Consider the following 26,436-nt stretch of genomic DNA (forward strand, 5'->3'; position numbering starts at 1 on the left):
AAAAGTTATTTTCTCTTACGTTCACTTTTTTTTATATTTTCCCACTTTCAAACTTGCCTTAAATATTGCTTTGTGGCTCTCATATTGTGATTGATCTGAAACCCAATACAAGATGCATCATGTTTGCTTTGACCATAAGTGTTGGAACAATCACAGCTGAGAAAGTAGAACCTTTGATTGCTGATCACAAAGTCAATCTTGTGACCAACTTTCATAAGATTCAAGGCAAAAACAATCACTTGTACTTTTCTCATGTTTCACTAATCTTGCAAAAGTGTTGTAATTGTGATTTACAATCACAGGATCTTTAGAAAATCCAAGAATCACAGGGCATTGCAATCACTTACATAAAGCTGTCCCAAGTAATCTTTATTAAGAAACTTCGGTTGAAGAGAAGAAATTATTCTGTTAATTTTTTTCATTAAGCTACTCGAAGAGCATTTATATGGTACGCTTATTTAGCCTGCTTTACACATTGTACCCTTGTTAGTTCCTTTGGACCTGAGGTTGTGCTTTTTGTCAACAGAAATACCTTTGACGTATACAAAGGGTAAATAAAACATTATGGTTGGTTAGCTTGGAAAAATGGCAGCAGCCTGCTCCCCTAGACTGAATGCCCTTTGGCAACAGATGCATTCATATTGCAGCTAGTTTTGGAACAACAAGAGAGAGAGAGAGAGAGAGAGAGAGAGAGAGAGAGAGAGAGATTTAATCTCTAAATTGGTCCGTCTAAACAACTGAATAGTAAAATCAGAGGACAGTTATTTGAAGCTCAAAAGAGATTACTTCTCACTAAGGATACTGAACTTGACAATGAGGATTACAGGCTAAAGTTGATACTTTGTTTTTTAAACAATTGGTGCTAAATATGGTGAACCATGGAATCCAGATTGTGATAATGAGGACAACAAAGAAAAGGAAAATAGCTAGTTTAAACCAGAAGAGAAGGGGTAAGCCCACGGAGTTTTATGCTGACAGTAAGTACAGCAGGCAAAGCCAGATCGAGGGTGGTTTCTCCGTGTAAATAACAAAAAAAAAACAGAAGAGAAGAGAAGAGAAGGAAACATAGCAATTGGAAGTCGCGACTTAAAAGACATTTACATGGTCTCTAAAATCTTAAAATGATTGCCGTTTTTGTCATTCCAGACAGGTTGTCTCCGTTTCCAAGCTTGTGCGTACCATGTCTTCTTCTTGGTGGATCACTGCTAGACTGCAGTTCCTCTACTGATAAAGCTCAAAGCAAAATCACTGCGGTGAAGTTTGTCAGTAATCAATCATGTTCATCAGATAAAAAACAAGAAAATTCTTGCACAAACATTTATTATGTCTTACATGCAGAAACAAGATCTTACTTTTGCATTAGTTGTTAGCATTTTCCTAAAACTCAGTATTGTGCATTCTGTTTTCTGAATTCGTAGACAGTAAGGTGCAAGAATCAATAAAAAGTGAGTGCAGTAGCCAGAGGCAATCTGTTTGATTAAAACTAAATGTTCTCTATGATTCAGATTGAAGAACGAGAACTCAAATACGTTTCAATAGTAGTTCTCGAAGTTGGTATTTCAAATTCCATGATTTGAACAGGTGTGACCAGGATCCAACAAAACTGGGCAAGCTCCAACTTAAAGATTTATGCTAAAATAGGTTCAACAACGATCAGAACTGGACCAAGTACCTATCTTCATATTGAAGAACGAGAACTCAAATACGTTTCAATAGTAGTTCTAGAAGTTGGTATTTTAAATTCCTTGATTTGAACAGGCGTGACCAGGATCCAACAAAACTGGGCAAGCTCCAACGTTTCTTAAAGATTTATGGTAAAATAGGTTCAACAAAGATCGGGATCAAGTACCTATCGACTGCAGGCCCTAGTAGGCTTTGGAAACTGCCCTACATGATCTAGCAAGAATCTTGAATGAACAGACAGGTCGCCATCAAGTCATTATCAGGTGGATTTCCAACTTATGTGTAGTCCTGATCCTGGAACCATGATATTGTTTCCCTATAGTGACTTAATATAACATTACACAACCAGTTGGTCTTTGCCTTGCAAACAATAGGTTGCCCATGCTGGGATTTCTCACAGGGCCATTTCAGTAGAACAAACAATGTCCTCTTGCTTATTTCATCTTCTTTTGTGTATCAAATTTGTGCAGCATAGTGTACGCCATAATTTAGTTACTATTATTTCTTTCTGAGGATATCTTGCATTACTTGGACAAAGCAAGGAAAACCTCGGGTGGGAAACACGACCACCCTGCCTTATGTGGCCCACCTCTGAAACGAACGATACCCTGCGTTATTCAAGTTTTCAAACCAATTATCAAGACCTTAAGGATGCTGCAGATCTCGAATATGTGTATTATATCTGGCACGCGGATTATGCCGCAGTTAAAGGTAAAACAAACATTGAATTTCAAATTTCCATAGATTCGTATTTGAGAATGCAGAAAGTACATGTATCTCTAATACTTGGATCTAAAATACAAGCTCGAGATCCGAGCATTCAAATGCACCATAAGTGATTAGGTTCATCCGTGTTCATGTCCAGCAAACCAGTTGATCCAAACAATTGTCCTTTAGTGAGCCCAGAATAGGCTTCTCCGTGAGTAACAAGACAGTGATGTGCGTTTGTTTACCTGTTTTATGTCAAATCCATGGTCTTGCTTGTCGTGAATGATTGGAACCAGTTTTTTTATGTTTGAAAAAGAAAACTCATTTTCATAGGCTATGGCAAGGACTTGCACCCACTTGCCGTTAAGGGCTCCCCACACCTGACTAGGTGGGTCAGCTTAGGGCTTTTAAGTTGAAAAAGGTCGGGAGTCCAATACCGTGGATGTGCATCCATAGCGGGAAGGCCAAAGCCAAATGAAAAACTTTAGATTCCCAATTGCATATTTAACTATTGAAAATGACTAATGAACAAGTGAGAGGATAACTAGAGACGTGAAAGCTTGTTCCTTCCCTAGACAGTAGACACCCAACTTTAGATTTGCCCCCAGCCAGTCAACTCTGACATCAATTTTACATCATACGTTGCTAGGTTGGAGTGCCATGGCTCTTCAATCTTTATAGAATGGTCTAAAATTGAAAATTTGCCAATCTTGAACAATGTTTCATTTTAGAAACTCCAGCCTCCAATTAGCACATCATTGGAGGTTTTTAACAGGAATTCCACTCCTCTTGGTTGCTTTCCACCTCATTAATAGATCTTCCTAGAACCCTTTTTAGTTGGTATTGCTTGTTTTCATCACCCAATGGGGCCAGGTGAATCAGTTCAAGCATGCCATCCTAAAGAGGATAATCATAATGTTCCCCCAAAAGGGGGGGAAATAGGAGGAAAAAGAAAGAAGAAATAATAATAAAACTGAGAAACACACACACATATATATAACACGCCAGAGAGGTATTTCCACAATCTGTTCGCCCAGAGATCAAACCATGAATATGGAATTCATTCACCATGTTGCCAGAATGACAGTAATCAAACCCACCAAATTTAGTATTCATGTATGACATCATCCAGCGACAACAGATTGGCTGACCTCCTAACAATCACAAACTGGAAAATCAAGAGAATACAACTCACACGTATCAGACCTTCCACATTCATTCGAACTCCACCTCTCACAAGTATCAGACCTTCCACATTCATTCGAACTCCACCTCTCACAAGTATCAGACCTTCCACATTCATTCGAACTCCACCTCTAGATGGACAATAAATCAACTTTTCACCTTACAAAATATGACAGCCACATCTGTTCTTAGGCAACTCCTCAACCTTCTTTTCTGTATAGAAATACAAAAATGTTGTCAAAGGCTTTACAGTAACTAAGTCGCAGTAAGACAGCAGAGGAAATAAGCAAACAATAACATAGGAAGCTTAATGATTCATCTTGTGCTACAATAAAATAAACGAAAAGCTTTACAACGATATATCAAAGAATCTAACATTTGGATTTGCTTGACCACCATCAATACCTTGAGTGGATACATTTCACCAAGGGATTGCTGTGGTTGAAGAATACTGCTATGGAGGACAAGTATCTCATGTCTGGATAATGAAAGCACATGATACCGCTTGTTAGAATTTTCCTCACAGAACAGTGTTTTTGTTATAGAATATGTAACAAAGATGAATTTTAGTATATCCTCGTCACAAAAGGCAAAAGAAAGAATGACAGCAAGATATTTAGCATTTCAATGTTACAAAGGGCACGGTGTGACAGTTTCCTTTTTCCTTTATTTTTATTTTTATTTTTGTGTGTGTGTGTGTGGGGGGGGGGTGGGTGGGAGTGTCGGTGTGTTCTTCCTGAAAGACATGGTGTGAGAGCCCATAGCAACTCCATTACCTCTTGTTCGAGGACACACCAATGCGAATGCGTTTGAAGATAAATAGCAATTAGTGGAGATTGCCCAGACCAATGAGTTAAACACAAGGTCCATCCAAGAATTGAAGTTGTGTTTATAAGGAAAAAAACCAAGGAAAAAAATTAAAATATGGGTATTGTTTATGAAAGTTGTGTAGCATGGGAACTCCCAACAGCTCTATAATATTTTCAAACAAATATCAGACTGACACGTCAATGGGATGTTCACAACCACAAGCATTTGTCAAAAATATAAACCTACCACTGTGAAATAAAGTCAAGCATTCATTCCTCATACAAAATGTTTGTGAAGTATGGCATGGAAAGCACCTGTCTTTGTCCTAGGTAAAGATGGCTGCACAACAACGTGCATGGTTATAGCCCCTCCAGGAAGTTCACCGAATGGGGTTCTCGTCTGGCCAACTGTCATGCTATTTTCCAATATCTTCCCCGCACTGATGAGCTTTATGTCGCTCACGGTCTTTGGTACAATCTTTTTATCTGAAAGCAACAGAAATATCTTTAACCATACCTTAACATGGGCAGAGTTCAAACTGCAACAGTTTCAATATTTGGTAATTTAAAGTGCAACTTTTTTTTATCATAAAAAAGGATCTTCTCAACCCCTAACTCAATCTTCTGATTTAAGTGTGCGTGAATCAAAACTAAAAGAAGGAAGAACAGGGAAAAATAAATGCAACACAAAGCAGGCTCCAAATACAGATTCAGTGTGTGAGGGAAAAACTGCCCTTCCTGATGCCAACTGCCAGTTAAAATGTATCACTAGGCTAAAAAAGTCATTCTTAAACAACCTATCTGGAGATGAACCCTGAGCACAAAGAAGTCCATTATGGCATTTATCCAAAATAATGTTCCCAGTGAGAAATTTGCTGACATGGATCCAAACCTACACGTCAGTTGGGAACACAGAATTTAACCACATTTGGCTACAAATGTCCTACAAAAAAGTAAAAAATAATGAACCACCAAAATCCCTTAGCAACAGAGTGATACACTCGGATATCAATCCCAGTAAATATCTGAAGTCAAATGTTTAAATCAAACTAAAAAGATTCTAAGGTTTATATGAAAATCAGAAAAGAAGACATGGGTTCAATAGCCATCATGCCAAAGACAAAGTGTAACAATTGAAGCCCCTCAACAGAACACTTTAAAGGGGTAAATCAGCAATAGCAATTAAACCTAACGACAATCATTTTTGGATTGTGCAGGTTTTAAAGATACAATTTTCCACCACACCTTTAAGCATATGTATAATCAATGACGCATTAAGATTTGGTAATTGGTAAAATATATCATGCCGTGAAATCATTCAAATACAAGGACATATCCGCTTTTTCATTAAATAAACTCCTTGAAGAATTAGATGAGAAGACCTTGAATGTAAAATAATAGCACCATTCAGCTTGTACTGAAAAGGCCATCACTCATAATATGTCTTAAAGAATAATCCTCTATATGTTAGTCGTAACCACCCCAACATCTCCTCTACTGCATATGCCTCAAGGACCCAAAAGGAAAATTGCTACCACTAACTTATCCACATCCTTCACAGCCTGCAAAAATACAGTATTGGGATCTCTTCCTTTTACCATTCAGGTCATGCCCTTTGATCCACCTCATTCCATTTCTCACTTCAATTGAACCCTAATCTCACTTTAATTGGACCAGCACCATAGCTGTTGCGAGTTTGGTCCAAGTGGAAATTGTAATCATGACATCCAGGGCCTCTGGACAACTTAACAGCTCCCCCTAACCACCAGGTGACTCCACAGGGGCTAGTTGGTTGACAATGGAATGCATTAAAAAAATTACAACTACATTTATCAGATAAAACAAAAACGACTAGTGCTACAATTCTCTTTTACTGACTAGTGCATGCTCACGGATTTTGAAGAAGACAAAGAAATGGGATTCCACATTGTATTATAATATATCCCGATCAGCAACTAATCCTAGCTAGCCTTTGAAAAAGAATGAATTAGAAAAAAAAATCAACTAAAATTGCACAAAGTCAACAAGAGTTCCCGGAGAGATAATACATTGATTTCAACCATTCCCATATATGCTTTGGTTGTACATTAAATATTATCCATTTTAAAACCTCCATACCATGTACAGCTTGTAAATAAATATGAAAAACATATAAGAGGAGTTAGAGAAGACTTCACCCCCCCCCCCCCCCCACCCCTTCTCTCTTTTTAGGCCATAGTAGCAATAAATCTTCATTAAACTGAAAACCCAATTAAAAGCCAACAAGAAGTCAAAGCAAACAAAAAAGGATGAATGCAATATTAAGTGTTATTGCGGGCAGTAACCTATCTTAATCTATACAAATATTAAAAAAATTATTTTGTCCAAATACCTGTTTCAGTCCAATCTTAATCCACCATAAGAAGTCGGAATATGAATGCATATATAACAATTCACATAGCGAGACAACTTAATTGACACGACGAGCCACGAATGTGCCTGCAATTGCAGGCTTTTGATATGATTTACTGCATCAGTAGCAATTGACAAGCTTGTTCAACAACCATTCAGAAATAATCATCATAAAACAGGCCTAGCAAACTAATGGATGATTGGATTGCTGAAATATATGTGGAAAAAAAAAACTACATAAACAAAAGGAATCATAAACAAAATCATCATCATACTGCTGTCAATTTTTTTGATAGGCTAAACGCTTGCACCAATCATAACATAACATTCTCATAATCTCAACAGCTAAGGATTTCAATATACCACCAAAAGAGGGAAAAAAAAGCTCAAATCACCAAATCACGACACCAACTAAAATAACCAAGATTCATGATATATTTCATTCACCACTATGATCAATTAATGAGAAAACCCTGTAATTACCAAAACCTATCTCCTGAACACACATCCAGATATGAATTCCCATAACAAGACCAACTTCCAATAAACAATCCAAACACCCCTGACCACCCTCAGAAAAAGAGAAAAAGAACACCAAAAACCAAATCAACCAAGCGAATTCAGGATCAAAAACCTCGAGGCCACTCCGAAATGATCCTCTCCTTGAGCATCGCCACTGTCGAAGACGGAGCGTACCGGAAAGGTCCGATGTCCGAGCCATCGTAGAGCCGGAATTTGAGCTCCACCAGATCCTCCTCCGGCATTGAGGCGTTCCCGTTCCTTCCCCTCCCCTTCAATCGCCTCAAAAAATCTCAAAATTAGGGTTCCATCCAACACCATAACACACCCAACAAATACAAAACCAAAAGAAAACCCAAACCAAGAAACCCAATCTCTGAAACAACAAAGAAAACCAAACCAGAGAGGAAGAAGGAGATTTCCTTCCACGTTATTGGGATACCCCAAGAATCGATCCCATCCAGATTTTAGAGAGAGAGAGAGATTGGGGATTTTGAGGACCAGAGTCAGTCCTTTCGGTGCTCAAGAATTTCTTTATAAATTATAAGTAATTAATGAATTAATTAATAATTTGTTTAAATGACTTCTTTTGCGCTGTGAAAATCTTTTCTCTTCTTTTATTTTTCCATTTTTGCCTTACGGGCTTTTTTGGGGAAAGGGAAATGGATCCAAAACTGCCATAACCAGGAACTAGATCCATAGTATATCAAGGAACTCATATTGACCAAATGTTTATGGGAAGAGAACCTTTGCTCTTGTGGCCCTCACCGTAGTATTTTACATGGTTGTTGTGAGACCGGGTCCCGGTCCTGTACCCACATATTACTGATTATCTGATTAGTGTAAACAGATGGGGTACGGGATGGGTCACGCTAAATCGATATCCAAATCTGAATCTTGTGCACAATATTTGAAATCCATATTCAGATCCAAATTAGATCCCATAATGTAGAGTTGAATTTAGATCCGAAGTATGCATGGTAATACTGGATCCGATAAAATTAGACTGAAATTTATTTCCTAAGCTTTAGACATCAAGTTCCTTGACCAAAGTTCGGCGGTTAAGGTAAAAAAATCCATATTCTTGGTTTGCATCATTGTCACAAATGTCAAATGGTATTTTGAAAACATCGTGATTTTATCATAATAAATAAATATTAATCAAATTTATAATTTTTTAAAAAATATTTCGTGCTTTCAAAATATCGCACCTTTGTATTTTATGCTATTGTGCATTTTACATGTTTTGATTTGTATACATTCAGTTTCTTTATAAATATGTATTTTTTTTTAAATAATTCAATGGAAAAGTTAAACTCCTTTATCACCAACCAGCACATTGGCCCTTGAGGCCCCCCCTGCCTACCATCAACCTTGTGGCAACTAGCAAGGGACGCCGTCTGTGGGTTTTGAACTTGTGACGTACCATCAACTTGGTGACATTCACAAGTAGCCTTTTCCAAAATATAAGCTGACATCTTATAAATAAATTTTCAAAGTTTACAAACATTTTATTTATTGTGATATTTTTCCTCATCTAGAAAATCCTTATAGCAAGAATTGGTGCCACCTTATAATGAAACTTGTAGGAAACGAAGATCTCAAGGAAAATCAAACTTGTGATCAGGGATGCAAACGGTTCGGATTCAAAACAGCTAAATACATTGGGGAGTCGGATCTGGAACAATCAAAATTTGCAAAACCTTCATCCTGAATCCGAACCCATTTGCATCCTTGCTTGTGATGATGCTCCAGCGGTCCCCATGCTTGCCCTAACCAATGGGACGACCCACAAAAGCAAGGTGGTGTATGTTGTGGTTGGGTTTTGAATATGAATTGTTTGGCAGGTGGTTGGACCAGATCAGGTTGGACCCTAACCAGATCCAATATGTTAATTGAGGCCTATTTGTAGGCCTGAGGTCGGCATTGGCTACTTCAATCAGGTTTGTGAATGTGACCTACGGTCCCTTGCCGTTGTGAACCACTTTTTTTTATGACGAGGCCCCATGACCACTTATGCATCTATCCTTTCACGTGGTCAACTAAGATGGATTTGGGTAGCCAGCTCCGGCTTTTCTAAAGGATCCATAGTTAGATCTGGTGTAAGTAAATCTAGATCCATATCTAATAACAGGTTAGGTACTGATTGAGCCAGCATAATTGCTAGGGATGTAAGCGGTTTGGATTTGGGTCGAATCTAGGCATTACCAAGTCCAACTTAATCGGGTTTGGCTTAATCAGATTCAGATTCAAATGAAAATAACGTAAAACCAAACACTGATCCGACTAGCTTAATACCTGGTATTTACACTTAATCGGGTCAGATTTTTAGTCGGATTCGGGTTCAAGTTTGAAAGCAAAACATATTACCAAACCCAGATCCAATTATTAATCGGATCTAGATTTGGCTAGCACACCCACTTAATAGAATCAGATTCGGATAGAGTATAGGTTTGCAACCGAACCATTTACATCCCTAGTGATTGCATGGCACATGCAATAGGCAGGTCCAAAATTAGTGATATTACATGGGACCAAGATCAGGACCCGGCGTGATGTAGTGCCTCTGACCTGTCATATCACCTCGGCTCATCAAGTGGGCCTATGAATTACTTGGGTTGGTTGCAATTAACATGCTTATAAGATCAACCAATTTAGCAGATTAGCATAGTAATTATGACAATCAAGCTCTTTTGAGAGACTTTCTTTCTGAGTTTAATGGTTGTTATCATGTCTTTGTTTTAGAATCATGCCTAGTTTATATAAATTTTTATTTTTATTTTTATAATGAGAAACCCTCTCCAAGAACCCGTCAGTTAATGGACCCATCTCCGTGCAAGGTAAGCTCCGGGTGGAGTCACCGACACCCAAGAGTTCTTACGGAGTCCACCAGTTAAAAGTGAGGTCTCGCACACCAGATGACAGGGCTGTACCTGTGTTTTATGGGGCCTGAGGCGGAGGGAAAAAATGGGCCTCCTATTAATAGTAGGAGTTCGGGGGCAGCGCCTCAGAATTTTTTGAGTCCCCTATTAATAGTAGGAGTTCGAGGGCAGCACCTCCAATTTTTTGGAGCTCCTATTGAAAATGGAATCCCTATTAAAAATGGGCTCCTAAATTTTTTTTTGGCCCAGGGGCCTTGAGGCCCAAGTCTCATTGGCCTCTTGACAGGTGTGGCTCTGCCAGATGAGATTTGAACCTGGACGAAAGGGTCAACACCATCTCCCCAGCCCCGCTACCACTCCGGCGAGTCCTCCAGTTGAATTGCATAGCCATGTCTAAAAAGTATGCAGGTTGTGACCCCCGACGTGAACCAATTCAGGAAGTACATTATTTTTGCTGCTAATTATCACTATCAAAATACACATGAGTCTTACTTTAACTTCATTCTCCATCTATTGATGTGTTAAATTAATTAATATGAGATTGCCAAAACCATGCAGACCACTATCCATGTTCATTTTTTCTAATTATCAAAGTCACCTTGTGTTGGGAGGTTGTAAGTTCGAATCCCTATGGTATAGTTGTATGTATAACTGGTAGGAGTCTGCTTAACCCCAGCTTTCTCTGTCCAACAAATTTTTTTTTATCAAAGCTCACCAAGTGGGATATTAAGAAACTAGGGAAGCATGTCGACCCATTCGCAATGACAATGTGAAAGGCCATTGTGCCATCGGTGGGCAACAGCTTTATGCTTAGAGCATGAATATGACCTGCAAGTTAATGGTGACTAAGATAACTCATTGATAGTGGTGGTGGTCAGACTGATAGTAGCTCATTAGATCCCCAAATACCCAACCTGACTATTATCGTGTTTGGGTCACTCTTGGGTCTTATAAGGTTGAGTCTCAAGTGGGCCTACTCAGACCATTTAAGCTTGATGAGCAAATGCCTCAAGTTGGGCCCAGCTCCATTGGTATATCATTTAAGCTTGATACCTGTTTGGATCCACTCAAGATCTAAATCCTGGTGCTGGCCTAGCTGGGTAGAACTGAACTTGCCATTTAACCCTACTGGTTGCGACAACGGATCAAGTGCAATCACATTGCGCACTTTAGTGTGCCGCTGCACCTGATCTACCCTCCATCTTCTGTTGAACCCCACAGCTGGCAAGCTGTACCCCAGAGATGGAGGGCAGTCAGGTGCAGCAGCACACACAATGTGTGCAACGTGATTGCACCTAATATGCCCCCCACTGGTTTCCGGTATCCAACCAGCTTTGGTTTGTTCTGACCAATCTAACCACACAATCTTGGCTAGTACGTGGGTGGGATCCGTTCAATAAGCCTTCGTCAACCATTACCCTATAATTGGCTGTAGCTTGTATCGATGGGTAGGGTTCTTGTTGGATACGTGAGAGCCCAAACCAAGAAACCCATATATGTGCACTAAAAAAGGCCAAATCAAACCCAACCCAAGCAGCATGAGTAGGCTTGAGCCATGATTTTTGCCAGATATATACAATCTGACCCGGGTGTTTAATTTATGTAAGTTTTATGAAAAAAGTAGTGTCATTTGGGTCGGTTTTGACTCTATTTCATTACATGACTTAATCAAACCTAAACCCAAACTCAAATCCAATTGCTTGTTATTTAGGCAGGTTTGTGCACCCTGATGAGCCCGACACCTGATCCATTGACATCATCACTAAAAGTGTATGATCTTCCTCACCTTGGATTTTAAATTGATACACTGTGGCTATAAGTTTCACGTCTCTATCAGGGTTGAATGAGATAGCTAGATGGTTAGGTCAAACAGGACTTGAGTTTCATATCAATAAATTTGGTAAGCAATTCATGGGTGAACCCATGCTCTCTCAACAAAAAAACAAAAACAAAAATCTACAATAAATCATGTCCTACCATGCACAAAGTTTCAGAGAGCTTTTGATGGTCGAAGCAGGGGTGACAATAGGCCCCGTTTGACATGGACTCGGTCCCTACCATACCTTGTAGGGTCAGGGGTTTGGTGATAAACAAGGTCTGTTTAGAATCTGGGTCAGATCTGAAAGGTCCGATTAATATATGGATCTTAGTATGGTTTCTGAAATTCCAGGCCTGAGCCCGACCCAAGTTCCGACTAGGATCCACAATTTTTTAATGTATAATTAAAAAAATTAAAAATATATATTTTACTGGGTATGCTTTGGGTCTAGTTCATGGAATCCTTATAAGATCCAGTATGGTTCCTCTTATGGTGAGTCCTATTATACCTGGGTTTCCGACCTGCTACCATAATCTCAAATCAGGTTTGAGTTTAATTTCACCTAGATAGGAACCAAACCCGACCTATTGACACCCCCAATTGAAATTGATACATTGACAGATGCAAGTTACATATATCAGTCAGACTAGTGGGCACCTTGTTGAAGCATAAAGTGGGCATTGTCCTCTAAAGTAGAAATTCACATGAATATAACAACGAAACATGATGAAATTTGAAAAGGTACGAGAGAGGCCTCTATTGAATTGTCTGTGTTCGAATCTCACCACTGCCATCACAAGTGGAGGTAGGTCCTCTCATCCATTGAGTTGTGCACTCATAAAAAGAAAACAACGAGGTTCAGCAAGCAAGATAAAGCGGTAGGGTCCTCAAAACTCAACTATGGTTTGCTTATTTGAACACAAAAAACAAAAGAGAACTTTGGTGTTTTTTAAAACTTAGGGGTCGTTTGTTTTATTTTCACCAATAAAAAAAAACTATGGGAAAATACATCCTATGATGAGAAAGGCCGTTCCATATGTAAAAAAATGCATTCGTAAATCCACTCACAGCACAGGGGAGGTGATATGTATGAAATTACATAGGGCACATTTAGAAGAGAGATAGATGTAAGAAAAGTGATGCAAAATGAAAAATCTGTATTTCCGACCCTTTCAAATGAGAGACTTTTTCGATAAGAGAATTTTCTAAAAAGTACAATTTTTTATAGAAAACATTCTTTCATAGGGAAGAATGTTTTCTACCAAGAGAAAATTTATTTTTACACTCCTCACCACCCATCTCACCACCACCATCTCACCATTACCACTACTATCCATCTCACCACCACCCTTCTCCTCTCTCTCAGTTTTTTATATTTTCTCACTATGTTTTTCACATGTTACACGAACAAACCAACAACTTTCTTTTTAAGAACTTATCATATAAAAAAACTCTCATAAGCAAAACTTTTTTTTCCTATAAAAGTTTCTCTCTTCCAAACGTGCTCATAGTAAAAGTATGGTCAACGTAAAAAGAAACCATGAAGACTGTGAGTTCCACAAGAAAATAGAGTTATGTTTGTTTCGTGTGCATAAGAAATTGAAGGGTTCCACGTGTAAACCTCGACTTTTTTGTGTAAATTGTGTCATGATGCTTCGGACCTTTGCTAAACCATGCATTTATACATTGCAAGCTGTTGAATTTTCACCACAAATTTGAAAATATCCTTAAATATGTTCAACCGATTCCGCCTCTCTTTTGCATAAATAACAGCAGTTAGGAAGCACAGTACCAAAATGTTTCTGCTTATCTAAGGTATTCAGCCTGCCTGCACTTCCCAGATATTTCACCCAAGAACTACGAGGGATACAATCTGGTTGCCACTCTTCCTGACTTCCTTTCGATCTGATTTCTTCCCATAACAGCCGTCTATTAATAGAGATGGCAGGATCCTGTTTCCACTTCCGACGATCTTCCCTATCAGATAGTACTTCTTTCTAGTTCTGTCCTCACTGCTCTCAACACCTAATTAGCCAGACTATCACTGTAGGACTGCTTAGCATGGGACAGTGAACGATGAAACTCATTCCTCAGCTCCTCATTATCTACTGGCTTCTAAATGATGTGCAACAATTACTTCCCACTAGGGATCCATCCAAAATTTACAACTGTTGCCATTCCCCACTAACCATGAGAAATGCTGCCCAACCTCTTTCCAGGCCCAACAAGAGCAAGATTTGGGCTTCGCCAACCATGAGGAAGAGCCTACTAGATATTTGGCCTGCGCCACCTTTGCCCACAACGAATTTCCTTCCACCAAAAGCCACCTAGGTATATATGCAAGATTAGCCTTGCTCTATTCTTCTAACTTTTGCAAGTTTATCCCTCCTAGGAGCAGAGCAGTTACAATTAGGGTTCATAATAATCTATTTGAATCCAATTCATATTTTGGATTTTTATCATTCGGATCATTTTTTTACATATTGGTTCATTTGTCATAACTAATATTAGATTTATGTATTAGATCCAATATCCATATTTTAGTAGATTATGATAAGTTTATCTTTTAATAAGGTTATCAGGGTACATATGCAAAATTTTAGGGGCCTCTAATTCGCCCATGTGGCAGCAGCAGTCAACCTGCGAGTAAGCATTTCCATAACAATAACAAAAACAGGCCACGCGCGGTAAGGTAATTGTGCAGTACTTAACAGATATTGGCAATAATTTTTTCATTTTTTTTTTTCTTATTACACGGGTTAAGAGACCTGCCGCACTGGAGATATTGGCAATAATTTCTACTCCTGTAAAATGTCAATGAATGTTTATTCAATGACCAAAAGCAGACACGTGATTTTAGAAAAAAATGGGCTAATGAGAAGACCCCTGTACATCATTTTGGAAATATGCAGACATTGCACATATTTGAAGAAAAAGTATATGTGTTTATTCTTGTGGAAAAGTCAATGGGCCACTACGTCATTTGGCAAATTCGCCCTGCTGGCTGTTGATCTTGGTTGATGCATTATTAGGAAAAAAAAGTTCCAGTATCTTATCCATGAATATTGTCATAAGATAGACAATTGATGATATTTTTTTGTTTCCATATTCATTTTGTTGATTCCCTTTTCTGGTTCGAATTTATCTGCGTATGTGCACCGAGAGAGGGATTTATACGATTGCTCTTGATTCCTTTACCCAATTGGGTGGCATGTGGATATGTACGTATCTATGATTCCCACTCTTCTCATTCACTGTTTTCGCCCTTTTTTTTGGCCCTTAGCTTGGCATCCATAAGATTTTCTCCCTAGCTAAGAAACCTAAGATGTCCCATATACCAAGATATGAGAGAGAGAGAGATAAATTGGGAGAAGATAAAAAAGGATCATGCAGATTTGTATACCAAAAGGCAGATTTATATCATGACTGCAATATTAAAGAAAATTGATGCTGTAAATGGAAGTGCACTAGAAGGGGCCTTGTATCTATTGACATGAAAGTGGTTGTGTGAGCCTCGCTCGTTATTATGATCTATAGCAATTGTTACGGGCATAAAAATTTTTGCAAACTCACGACGTGCCAGACTGTCCAATCTGGCTAGCCTAACGGTCAAAGGCCGTGCACCAACACTTTTAAATGTGCTAAATCATTTCATTAGCCCTGTGCACCATCTCGTGCGTAGATGCGTAGCGAAAGCTAATCAAGCGTATTTTTAAATGTGTATTCTATTTAGTCCATGCCACTTAGTGCATAATCATCACATACCAGCTATCACTTCTGAAAAATGCACAAGCTTGACTTAGCCTTGCGTGTCATAGAGCATCTTGTGACTCCATACACACGCTATAACAAAACCTCACCACTAAAAGAACAAGACGTTATGACCCTCAGTTCGAAGATCAGTTGATGATTGAACACCATAGCGAAGAGCACAACCCAGACTTATTCACTGGCGCCTATGCATTCACTCGCCTAGCCCCGAGTCACGATACTCGGTTGGAATCACCTAAGGTGATCCTTGAGAGAATTATCCCTAACCCACATGCACCCCCGTGCATCCAAACACTACATGTGGGAAACTTCTGCAAGCCGAGAAGTCCTTAACCAAATTTCCAAAGGCAACATCCTTTGATCTGCTGACACTACTTAACTAAACAATGCTTCATGTTTGTGCCGTCATACAACGATGCACTAAGGATGATATCGTTACCTATCGTGTGTCGTGCTATCATTACACATCACCGATCAAGCCAACCCATACTACGTGTTCTTACACTCGATGCATTTTCTACTCAGTAGAGCTCCGCACTACACCTGACCCATTCTGAAGGCTCGGTCTGAGACATTCTCCCCCACCCAAACCATTGTCATTCTCAACAATGCCGGTGCAAGTAAGAACACAGTCTTAACTGATATGTCAATTTTCCTTTACACTTATCTTTGGTCTACTTTTTTCTTCACCCTACTTATCTTATTCTGGTTTTCATCCACCATCGTCGCAACCTTTAGCACACTAAGTCTCATTCCTTAATGTGCCTCCGATCACTTAGACAACGACGTTCCACTCCATCAACATCGAGCATTATTTGCTCATGAGACCCAGTGCAGTCCTATACACAAAAGGGTCATCCTCGCTCGCACGATAAACTTGTCATCTTCATGCTCATGGTTGGGCTGCCTTTTGACTCCAACAAGATCAATTTCAAGCCCTTCGTGATCCTCGTAGACAAGGACAACCATCAACATGTGCAACAGGGATATCAACTTTCTTAAGGAACCAACCTGCGGTTTTCCAACGGTTCAAACTAGTCCTCAAGTGGAGGGATGCCTACGTACGTATCACCCCAAAGTTGTCCTTCAAAGTGTATTTCCAAGCACTCGTCTACACAATGGGCAACATGGCCCAATGCTGTAACTCTCATCGGGAGCCATCACGTTGCAATTCTCATTCAGAGCCAGTAAAAGGTTCTTGTAAGAACCAAACCAATGAGCTATGAATAATACCTTTTTCTGCACACACAATCCACAAAAGAACTGCCAACTCAAGGGACCAAAACAATAAGCATTCTGCTCAAGATGGACAATCCGCTAACCCACAATCTTGGAAGAGAATATAGAAGTTTAGTTGAGTCTCCCGTACCGAAAGGTGAAAATTCATCCAGTCGAATCCAATATGCATTCTTTGCATGTATAAGGAAAATGTTACACTTCACCTGCGAGCCTAACACACAACTGGTAGGAATCTTTAGCTTATCCATGTTTTCTTGGCCAACTGAATAACAACCTTACACTTCTGCTTATTATCGATAAGATGACCCATACCACCTTGCCAATGTCTTGCTTTTGTGCTCGGTCAACAACACTTCATCTGTATAAATTCGTAACTAAGATAAACCATCATTGTCTCACTCAATGAACAACAAGGTCTCCGTGAATCTTTCAGCTCTGATGCCAATTTGTAACGGGCATAGAATTTTTTGCAAACCCGCAATGCGCCAGACTACTCAGTCTGGTAAGCCTAACGGTCAAAGTCCGGACACCAACACTTTTTCATGTACTAAATCATTTCATTGGCCCTGTGCACTACCTCATGCGCAGCTACCTAACGAAACTAATCAAACACATCTTCAAATGTATATTCTATCTAGTCCATGTCACTTAGTGCATAGTCGTTCTATACCAGCTATCACTTCTGAAAATGACATAAATTTGCCTTAGTCTTGCGTGCCATGGAGCGTATTGCGACTCCATGCGTACACTACAATAAAACCTTGTCACTGAAGGAACAAGACCTTCTAGCCCTCAGTCCAAAGACCAGTTGATGATTGAACACCATAGCAAAGAGCATCACCCAGACTCATTCACTAATGCCTAGGCATTCACTCACTTAGCTTCGAGTCACCATACTCGGTTGAAATCACTTAAGGTGATCCCTGAGAGAATTAGCCTTAACTAGGGGTGGCAAAATCTGACGTGACCCACCAACCCGACCCGCCAACCTGCTTCTTAGCCAGGTTTGGGTTTGGCTTAAACGAGTTCGTGTCGTAAACGGGTCAATCTGCATAACCCGTTTATTAAACGGGTCGAGAATTTATGTAACTATGTTAAAATTAAATGCTTGCAGGCAGATACTGGTGGAGAATATGTGAATGAGGTGCTTCATAACTTTATGAACAACTATGAAATTTTGCCTCAAAATACTTATGCAAGGACTCCCTAATAAAATAGAACGGAGGAAAGGAAAAACAGACAATTGCTCAACGTTGCTCGTTCGTTGTTGTTTTATATAAATGTCCCTTTCAAGTTCTGGATGAAAGCCATTGCCATAACTTGCTACTTGACCAACCGTATCCCTAACTCCAGTCTAGATAATCAGGTACCTTTGGAATTATTGTACAAAAGACCTATTTCTATTAGACACCTTAAAACCTTCGAGTGTAAGTGTTATGTTCACATACAAGCAGTTCATAGGAACAAATTAGAAGAAAGAGCCACCAAGTGTATATTTCTTGGGTATTCAGGATAAAAAAAAGGGGTACAAGTGCTATAATTCTATCACACAAAAAATGATAATATCCAGAGATGTAAATTTTTTTGAAGAACCGTTTTTTTAAAAATCCAACCAGGGAGAGTTTGCCATGCCTAAAGACAATGACCAGTCCGAACATACCCACACAGGTCCTATGTTGCCGATCCAAGATAGATCTACTCCAAATGAGGATCAAAATGAAGTCGAACTTGATACTACTCAAACTGAATCTAATATTGATCAAACTCTTAAACCAGACCAAAACCAAACTGAGTCTTTATTAAGGAGATCTACCTGTCCCTAGTAGACCACCAAACTATCTTAGAGACTACCAAACCTATACTGCGTCTACTAGCAAGTATCCCATCAACAAATCTATATCAATTTCCAACCTATTCAAACCTTATCAAGATTATATTCTCAATACCTATATACCCAACATGAACCCACTAAATTTGAAGAAGTCAGCAAAGACCTCAGATGAAGAAAAGCCATGTCAGAAGAACTCTCAGCTCTCCAAAAGAACAAAACATGAAAATTGGTCCATTTACCAAAAGGAAAGAAGGTTGTAGGGTGTTGATGGATTTTATCGAATAAAATACAACAGTGATGGCAGTGTTGAACGATACAAGGCTCGCTTAGTTGCAAAGGGGTACACACAACAGGAGGGAATTGACAATAATGAAACATTTGCTCCAGTAACAAAAATGAATTTCGTAAGGACTCTTCTCTCAATTGCTTCTAACAAAAATTGGAGCCTTATGTAGCTTGATGTCAAAAATGTCTTCCTTCATGGAGACCTCGAAGAAGAAGTCTACATGAAAATTCTGCAAGGAATAAAAACTAAAAAGGGATATATTTGTAAATTAAAAAAATCTTTATATGGACTGAAACAAACAATTCCCTCATGCATGGTTTTCAAAATTAAGTGAGGTGTTTGTTAAACTTGGTTTTAAACAAAGCATGTCAGATTACACAATGTTCACCGCCCAAAATAATCCCCAAATCACTGTTTTACTGGTTTATGTTGATGACATTATCATGATAGGCGATGATGAACATTTTATGAGAAAGGTAAAGAAACAATTGAATAACCAATTTAAAATTAAAGATTTAAGAAAGTTGAGATAGTTTTTGGGAATTAAAGTGGCACATTCAGAAAAAGGCATTTTTATTTGTCAAAGAAAATATGTTCTTGATCTTTTGAAAGAAACAAGGATGCTTGAGGCCAAACCCGCAGAAACTTTTCTGGAAATGAACTGCAAGCTTCGAATAGATGATGAAAAAAAGGTTGACAAAGAAAGATACCAAAAATTAGTTGGTAAGCTTATTTACTTGACCATGACTAGACCTGACATCACATATGTCGTGAGTCTAGTCAGTCAATTTATGCACGACCCACGTTCAACCCATGTTGAAGTCGTTCAAAGAATTCTTGAGATACTTAAAAGGAAGTCCTGGTAGAGGTGCTCTCTTACTTTAATGGGATATGCAGATGCAGACTAGGCTGAAAACCCAAATGACAGACGATCTATTTCAGGTTATTGTACCTTTGTAGGCAGCAACCTCATTATATGAAAGAGCAAAAAGCAAAGTGTTGTGGTAAAATCTAGTGCAAAAGCCGAATACAGGTTCATGGCATTGTGCACGTGTGAAATTGTATGGTTAAAAGCTCTTTTGAAAGACATGGGAGTAGAAACTCAAAATCGAGCCAAACTAAAAAGTGACAATATGATAGCTATATATATTAAAGCAAATCCCGTGTATCATGAACGAACAAAGCACATAGAAGTGGATTGTCACTTTATCAGAGAGTAAATTCAAGCTGGGACAATCAAAACTCCTCATGTCGCAAGTGGAGATCAACTTGCAAATATATTTACCAAATCTCTAAGCAGTGATAAGCACAAGAATATAATTATAAGCAAGTTAGGGCAGATCGATATCCTCACACCAACTTGAGGAGGAGATTGTTAGGATGCTTGTTGTTATTATTGTTATTAGATAAGGATCATCTATCCTCTTTGAGAAATCTCACCTTTTATGTATCTGTTAAATGAAAGAGATCGATACAAGAGAGAAAAAAACACAACAAGCTCCTTCATTGTGGATGTAGGCTACGTGCCGAACCACGTTACATTCTGTCTTCTTTATTTTAACACCTAGTACAGTGGCTGGACTAGCTAGACTCCACAAGAACTGTTGGACTGAACAAGGGAATGCAAAAACATTTGCGCCCTCTATACTATCAATCCCCGTCAAGATTCCCACATGACTTGGTTCTTCTCTCTTGGCTTTAGAGAATATGATCCTGTTTAGAGAGAGAGAGAGAGAGAGATTTTAAAATGTCCAGCATCTCAAGTGTGAGGTCATATTGAAACTTGCATAGTCATCCTAGAGAGTCACAAATGGGAAGTATTCAACTTTTTGCCAGGTCAGGAAGGCTCAAAGCAAGAGCCATCTCTTTCTGTTCGTCGTCTTCTTTTCTCCCCTGTTTTATACTTTCTCACTAGTGCAGTTGCAAGTTGGGCGTCACGTGAGAATATGAGCTATCCTCTTATGTATTGCCGGCATTGCCTCTTCTCAATTCCCTTTTCTATTTATTTTATTCACTTCCATCCCTTCCTTTACACCTCCCCTCGCACGATTTTCTTCGTATTATTCTTGTCTTACCTTTTCACCAAAATTCTTATCAATCGTTTGTCCCCTCCTCATCACCACCCATTTTCTAGAAATCTATATCCAGAAAAGACAGAACCCCGCAAGTTCTAGAACACTCTTCCTCTAAAAAAAGTCTAGCAAGTGCTTAATGTGTGCACTATCTGCAAAGGCTGCTGACTCGTAGGGACTAGTTGGTCATTTGATATTTCAAGGAGCTTGCATGTTGTTTTGAAAATTGGCGAGAGAGAGAGAGAGAGAGAGAGAGAGAGTTTTCACTTCCATTTCCTATTAGGCACGTAAGTGTAAACTTTATCCCTTCTCTCTAAAATAGGTGGGTTCCTCCTCTCACCACATGTTCATATAGCTTTTCCATATCTGTAGCTTCTCTCTTTTCATATGACAGTATTAAATATGCATGTAACATGCCTTACGATTAAACCACAGTCTCTCTCTCTCTCTCTCTATATATATATATATATATATATACTTTTCGTTAGAAAGTTCATGACCTTTGGGTACCTTTCGAATATAAAATTGTAGGAAACATTTTACTAGCGCAGGGGTTACATGACCCTTCAAAATTGCACGTTTAGAAAATGCCATTTGGAAAATTCAATTGACCTCACTTTTCTTGACCAACATTTTTTGGTATTTCTCTTTGGTATTATCTCCATCAATGTTTCTATGTATCTTTTAAACAAATATCCACTTCGATTTCTCAAAATTTTTTTACTCCAAAATGAAGGCCGACTGCTCATGAAACAAAAATGGAAGCTTGGCTCGGTTTCTTTTACCAATATTTTGATCCGTTTACTTCCCACAAAGCGTCCCAATTACAAAACCATTCTCGGGAAAATCTCGGTATATTAAATATATTCATTATATAGTAAGCAGATAAATAAAATAAAAAAATGCAAAAAACTGTTAATTGTGATGTTAATACAATATTAACGTATTAAGGGCATGGTATTTGAAAAAAACAAAATTTAAAAATATCACGTTTTAACTGCAACCGCACATTGAAAATATATATCACTTTAAATCGGTGATATCTTTAAAATATTATGTTGTATTGGCGATATTTGTGACCATGGAAGCTGCCTTTAATCATTTTATGTCTAATGTTTTACGCTTAGCATTGTTTGTTTATGTCAATCATGTGTTCGCATGCGCGAGGAGCTGACCACGCCGGAGAGCGAGCTTCCTCCGGCGTGCTGACGTGTCGTTCAGGGCATCTGATGTGGACCATCGTGCCACGTGTCGTATAACCACCAAAGGAGAGAGAGAGAGAGAGAGAGAGAGTTGCATGCGTGCAAAGGCGTGGTCCCTCGCCTGCTCCACTGCACCAATGAACGAAAACCTCTGGAAAAACGGTTTGTCCTTCCTCCGATAACAGTTTTCCTGACAAGAATCTCCGGAAAATTGGCCGGAATGAGTAGCAACGGGAACATTGTGGTTGCCGGAAAACTAGCCGAAGTTCTATTGCTTGCTGACATTTCCGGAGAATGTCGATGCATTCACGAATAGACAATGAGGTTCTCATTGCGTGAATGCTAAGATTCGCAGCATAGCCTTTCACGTAGCAAGAGAAGGTCGAATGACATAACTACACCACTTAACCCAAGTGGTCTTTGATTCAATTCCGGCCAGGACCACTCTCCTGCTATCTTTCCAGTAGAGAGAGAGAGAGAGAGCCTTATTCAAACGCGAGAAATGCTCATCCCGGCAATGCGAAAAAACAGAAGATCAGAACAAGTAAATAACAAAAAACACCAAGACCCACGATATAAGCAAAGACCCATCTCCTAAAAATTCGTGTGTTTGTTTCTCTATACAAAAGTAACACCCCACCAATTACACCTTCTCCCCTCACCCACTAATAACAAAGAACCAACCCACTAATAACAAAGAACCAAAAAAAAAAACATGGAGAGAGAGAGAGAGAGAGAGAGAGAGAGAGTGCAAAAATGGAGTTAGGGAGGAGGAACACAAACCACCTCTCTCTCTCTCTCTCTCTGTTTTTCATTTTCCTAAACGTAAAAAGATGATTCGAAGCGTAAACTCTTAATTCTTTTTTTGGCTATGGATGAAATGAGATGAATCAGAGCCAGAGAGCTCCGGCTTCCTTCAATCGAGGGACGAGGGTGCCGTTGATGTGGGAAGCCATGACCCTGTCCATGGGTCCGACGAGCTTGCCGCCGATGAAGACAGCGGGGAGCGGCTGGGGCGTGCCGAGCAGCCTGGAGAGCGCCCTCTCGATGTCCTTACCGCGGTTGTCCTCGTCCAGCTCGTACACGGTTGGGCTAACGCCCATCCCGCAGAAGAGGGACTTCACGGCGTGGCACATGCAGCTGCACGAGCTCACACTGAATATCACCACCGCACTCCTCGACGCCACCCTCTCCAACCTCTCCAGCGGGTCCCCCTGCTGCATGCACCTCCCCCACGCCTGCATCATTTTTTTATCTTTCTTTGCTGTTCACTGTATAGAGAGAGATGAATGGATGAAAGTGGGGGAGTGAGTAGGGGTATTTATAGTGCTGGTGACCGTCGATTTTCTCTTTTCTTTTCTTTTTTTTTATATATATTTCCTTGCGGTACTTTAATGAGATTATCGGTTTTCTTTAATTAATATTTTTTTGTTTGTTGAGAGTCACTGTTGGTCGTGGTCGTCACTCCACTCCAATCCGCATGCCTTTGCGTTGCATGGATGTCTGGGATATTTAATTACATTTATGTCCCACTATGAACGTGGTTTTGTGCTCATACAATGACAGATTTGCCCTCAGTCAGTTTGCTTTTTTGTTTTTAACTCTACTCTGTACCATAAACAAAATAATCGAAATATGCATGATGTTCGGGCTCGACTCTTTAAGGGTACACCCCCAGCTCGAACTCGGCTGGTGAGTCCAACACAAGCTGAGCTTGGCGAGCCGATCACGAGCTGGCTTGTTTTCTTTAAAAACTTATTTTAAGTATTTTTTATCTTCATAATGTATAAAATATATATATAATTGTATAAAACACTATATATAAGAATACATTGAGTTTGCCATGGTCATGCTCAGCTCATTTACCTAAACGAGTTAGAAGCTCGATTTTCGATGCTGAATGGCTAACTGCTAGTCTCGTTTCCCAGTCATAGGAAGAGGTGATGGGAGATCGTTGTTTTGGTAATTGAAGAAAAAGGAAGCGGAGTATTGTAGAAATGATTCATGTATATAATAATAAAAAAAAATTTGTGATAGGGGAAAACAAATGAGCTTGGAGTTGGAGTTATGAGGAAGGTCTTGTTGGTAAAGAGACGGCTGACTCCGTCCTTGTTGTCGGCTCCTAACTCAAAAGAGGAGCTAACTTAGCCTCCCTCTGAACCCTGACCATGAGAGATATGGGGATCACCTTTTTTGAAGTACCCACTTATCCAGCATTTCCCATTTTTTCCGGATAAGTGGTGCACAAAGCAATGCCATATTTTTGTCCCACTTTTCTCGATATGGATATTCATCCACACACATGCAGAGGGAACATCAGCAGATTTTAAGTCTTGAAATTAAATACAAAAAAATAGATTTGAGCTTTGAGAATCTCAAAATTACGTGAGTTCTATTAATCGACGTAATTTGTGTGTAATTTACGTTGATAGAAAACAAAAATCCGAGTATAGGCGACCCGAATCCAATCCGTTTAACATTCCCGCAGTTCAGGGTTCGGAAGGCATTTTCTTGCTTTGGGGTTGGAGAGTCCAGTCCGTCTGCATCTTTTTTTTTGTGACGTGTCCGTCGTTATCCGGTTCTGGTTCGAGCGTGCGTCGTTGGCCAAAATATCAGCGGTTTTTTTTTTTTGCCTTAACGAATTTTACCCTCAAGCTGCAAGATTCCAATTAGTACCCTTTTTGCCTTGTTCTTTAGGTCTGATTTCCCCTGAACAGGACTGTCATTTCCGAAAAGTAACGTGTGGCGTGTTTGATTTGATGGAGAGTAGAACGGAGTGCGAAAACAGTTTTGTCCGGCACGTGCGAGGTAGGGGGATGTGATTCTCTTTCGGGCGGTAGAGTTTGTTAGTGGGGACAGCATACACACACATATATATATATATATATATATATATATATATAGAGAGAGAGAGAGAGAGAGAGAGAGAGGGGAAATTTACAGACTAGCAGCTTAATGTGATAGAGATAATTTACAAACCAGTAGTTTCACGAGAGAATTTACAAACTAGTAGTTTAACGAAAGGGTGACTTAAGAGAGCTTTTAGTTAGACTGAGAAATATGAGAGACGCTTTTAGAGAGAGAGAGAACAGAATTAGGGGAATTAAGGCCCCTTTCCTTCAAAAGAAGGTCAGTCAGACAAATCTGGTGGCCGTTGGCGCCAAACCACGCGATCCCCCTTATGAGGAACAAGATTTCAAAAGTTTACAAACCTCCAAACAAGAGAGCTTTTAGTTAAGTTTTTGGTTACAATGAGAAATATGAGAGAGAGACGCTTTTAGTTAGAGAGAGAATTTACAAACTAGTTTTTGGTTACAATAAGAAATATGAGAGAAACACTTTTAGAGAGAGAATTTACAGACCAGTAGTTTAATGGAAGAGAGAGAGAACTTTTTGTTGCATTGAGAAATTAGAGAGAGATGAAGAGAGCACTTTATTTTGTTGGTTAGATGGCACGTGGGAACAGGGTGGCTTTTGTGGCCCAGGCCTTAGGGTTTGGTGCTCTCTCTCTCTCTCTCTCTCTATAGCACGGTGCCCCAAGAATGATAGGCATTGATTTTTAGATGTCGGTTGGGCTGAGGCTGAAGCAAGGATTTGGGGGGGGGGGGGGGGGGGGGAGATGTTGAGCCTTACGAGGACCTTGTCTTCTCCCTCACAAACCCCAGAGGGAGAGAGAATTGGGATCTCAACTTTCTGTCTGTTGGGTGTTTTTTGTTTTTTTTTTAATCTAAGAGAGAGAGAGAAAAAACACTCCATAGGTACCCTCTGACTTGTAGGACCATTAACCAATATTGGGCTTAAAGAACCAAATACGACCCCCACTATTTGGTCTTGTAGGTTCTCTTCTAATCGACCACCATCCATCGCATATAGACTTATGAAAGGGGGTTTAAGTATAGGGGTGTCAACAGGTTTACTGGACTCCGACTCAAACCAAACTCTATAGGGTTCTGGTATGGTGATAAATAAGAAGACCCAATTAAGACCAAGGTCTGGACCCGAAGGTCCGATTAATACATGGGCCTGGGTATAGTTTGTG

At 39.5% G+C, this 26,436-nt stretch overlaps 2 protein-coding genes across 4 annotated transcripts; both read right to left on the bottom strand.

Moving 5' to 3' along the window:
- Positions 1-3,429: 3,429 nt before the first annotated feature.
- On the bottom strand, positions 3,430-7,823 carry LOC149833464 (membrane-anchored ubiquitin-fold protein 4-like). Of its 3 annotated transcripts, none has more exons than XR_016433424.1 (4): positions 7,411-7,681; positions 4,701-4,871; positions 3,640-3,789; positions 3,430-3,597 (listed from the first exon to the last, which is right to left on the bottom strand). XR_016433424.1 is itself a non-coding variant. In XM_090015137.1 (4 exons), the coding sequence occupies exons 2-4, from the start codon at positions 7,538-7,540 to the stop codon at positions 3,737-3,739; spliced, it is 354 nt and encodes a 117-aa protein (XP_089871263.1). In that variant the 5' UTR covers positions 7,541-7,567; positions 7,696-7,823; the 3' UTR covers positions 3,430-3,736. The 3 variants fall into 3 exon arrangements, 2 of the variants coding, with proteins under 2 accessions (XP_089871263.1, XP_089871262.1); XM_090015137.1 differs by adding an exon at positions 7,696-7,823 and having other exon boundaries at positions 3,430-3,789; positions 7,411-7,567; XM_090015136.1 differs by having other exon boundaries at positions 3,430-3,789; positions 7,411-7,682.
- Positions 7,824-23,287: 15,464 nt separating this feature from the next.
- LOC149833465 (glutaredoxin-C1-like) lies at positions 23,288-23,644 on the bottom strand. Its single transcript, XM_090013442.1, has one exon. The coding sequence runs from the start codon at positions 23,642-23,644 to the stop codon at positions 23,288-23,290; it is 357 nt and encodes a 118-aa protein (XP_089869568.1).
- Positions 23,645-26,436: the final 2,792 nt, after the last annotated feature.

Source organism: Nuphar pumila, chromosome 7 (assembly GCF_984573655.1).
Source record: "Nuphar pumila chromosome 7, dmNupPumi1.hap1.1, whole genome shotgun sequence".
Classification (NCBI taxonomy): Eukaryota; Viridiplantae; Streptophyta; class Magnoliopsida; order Nymphaeales; family Nymphaeaceae; genus Nuphar; species Nuphar pumila.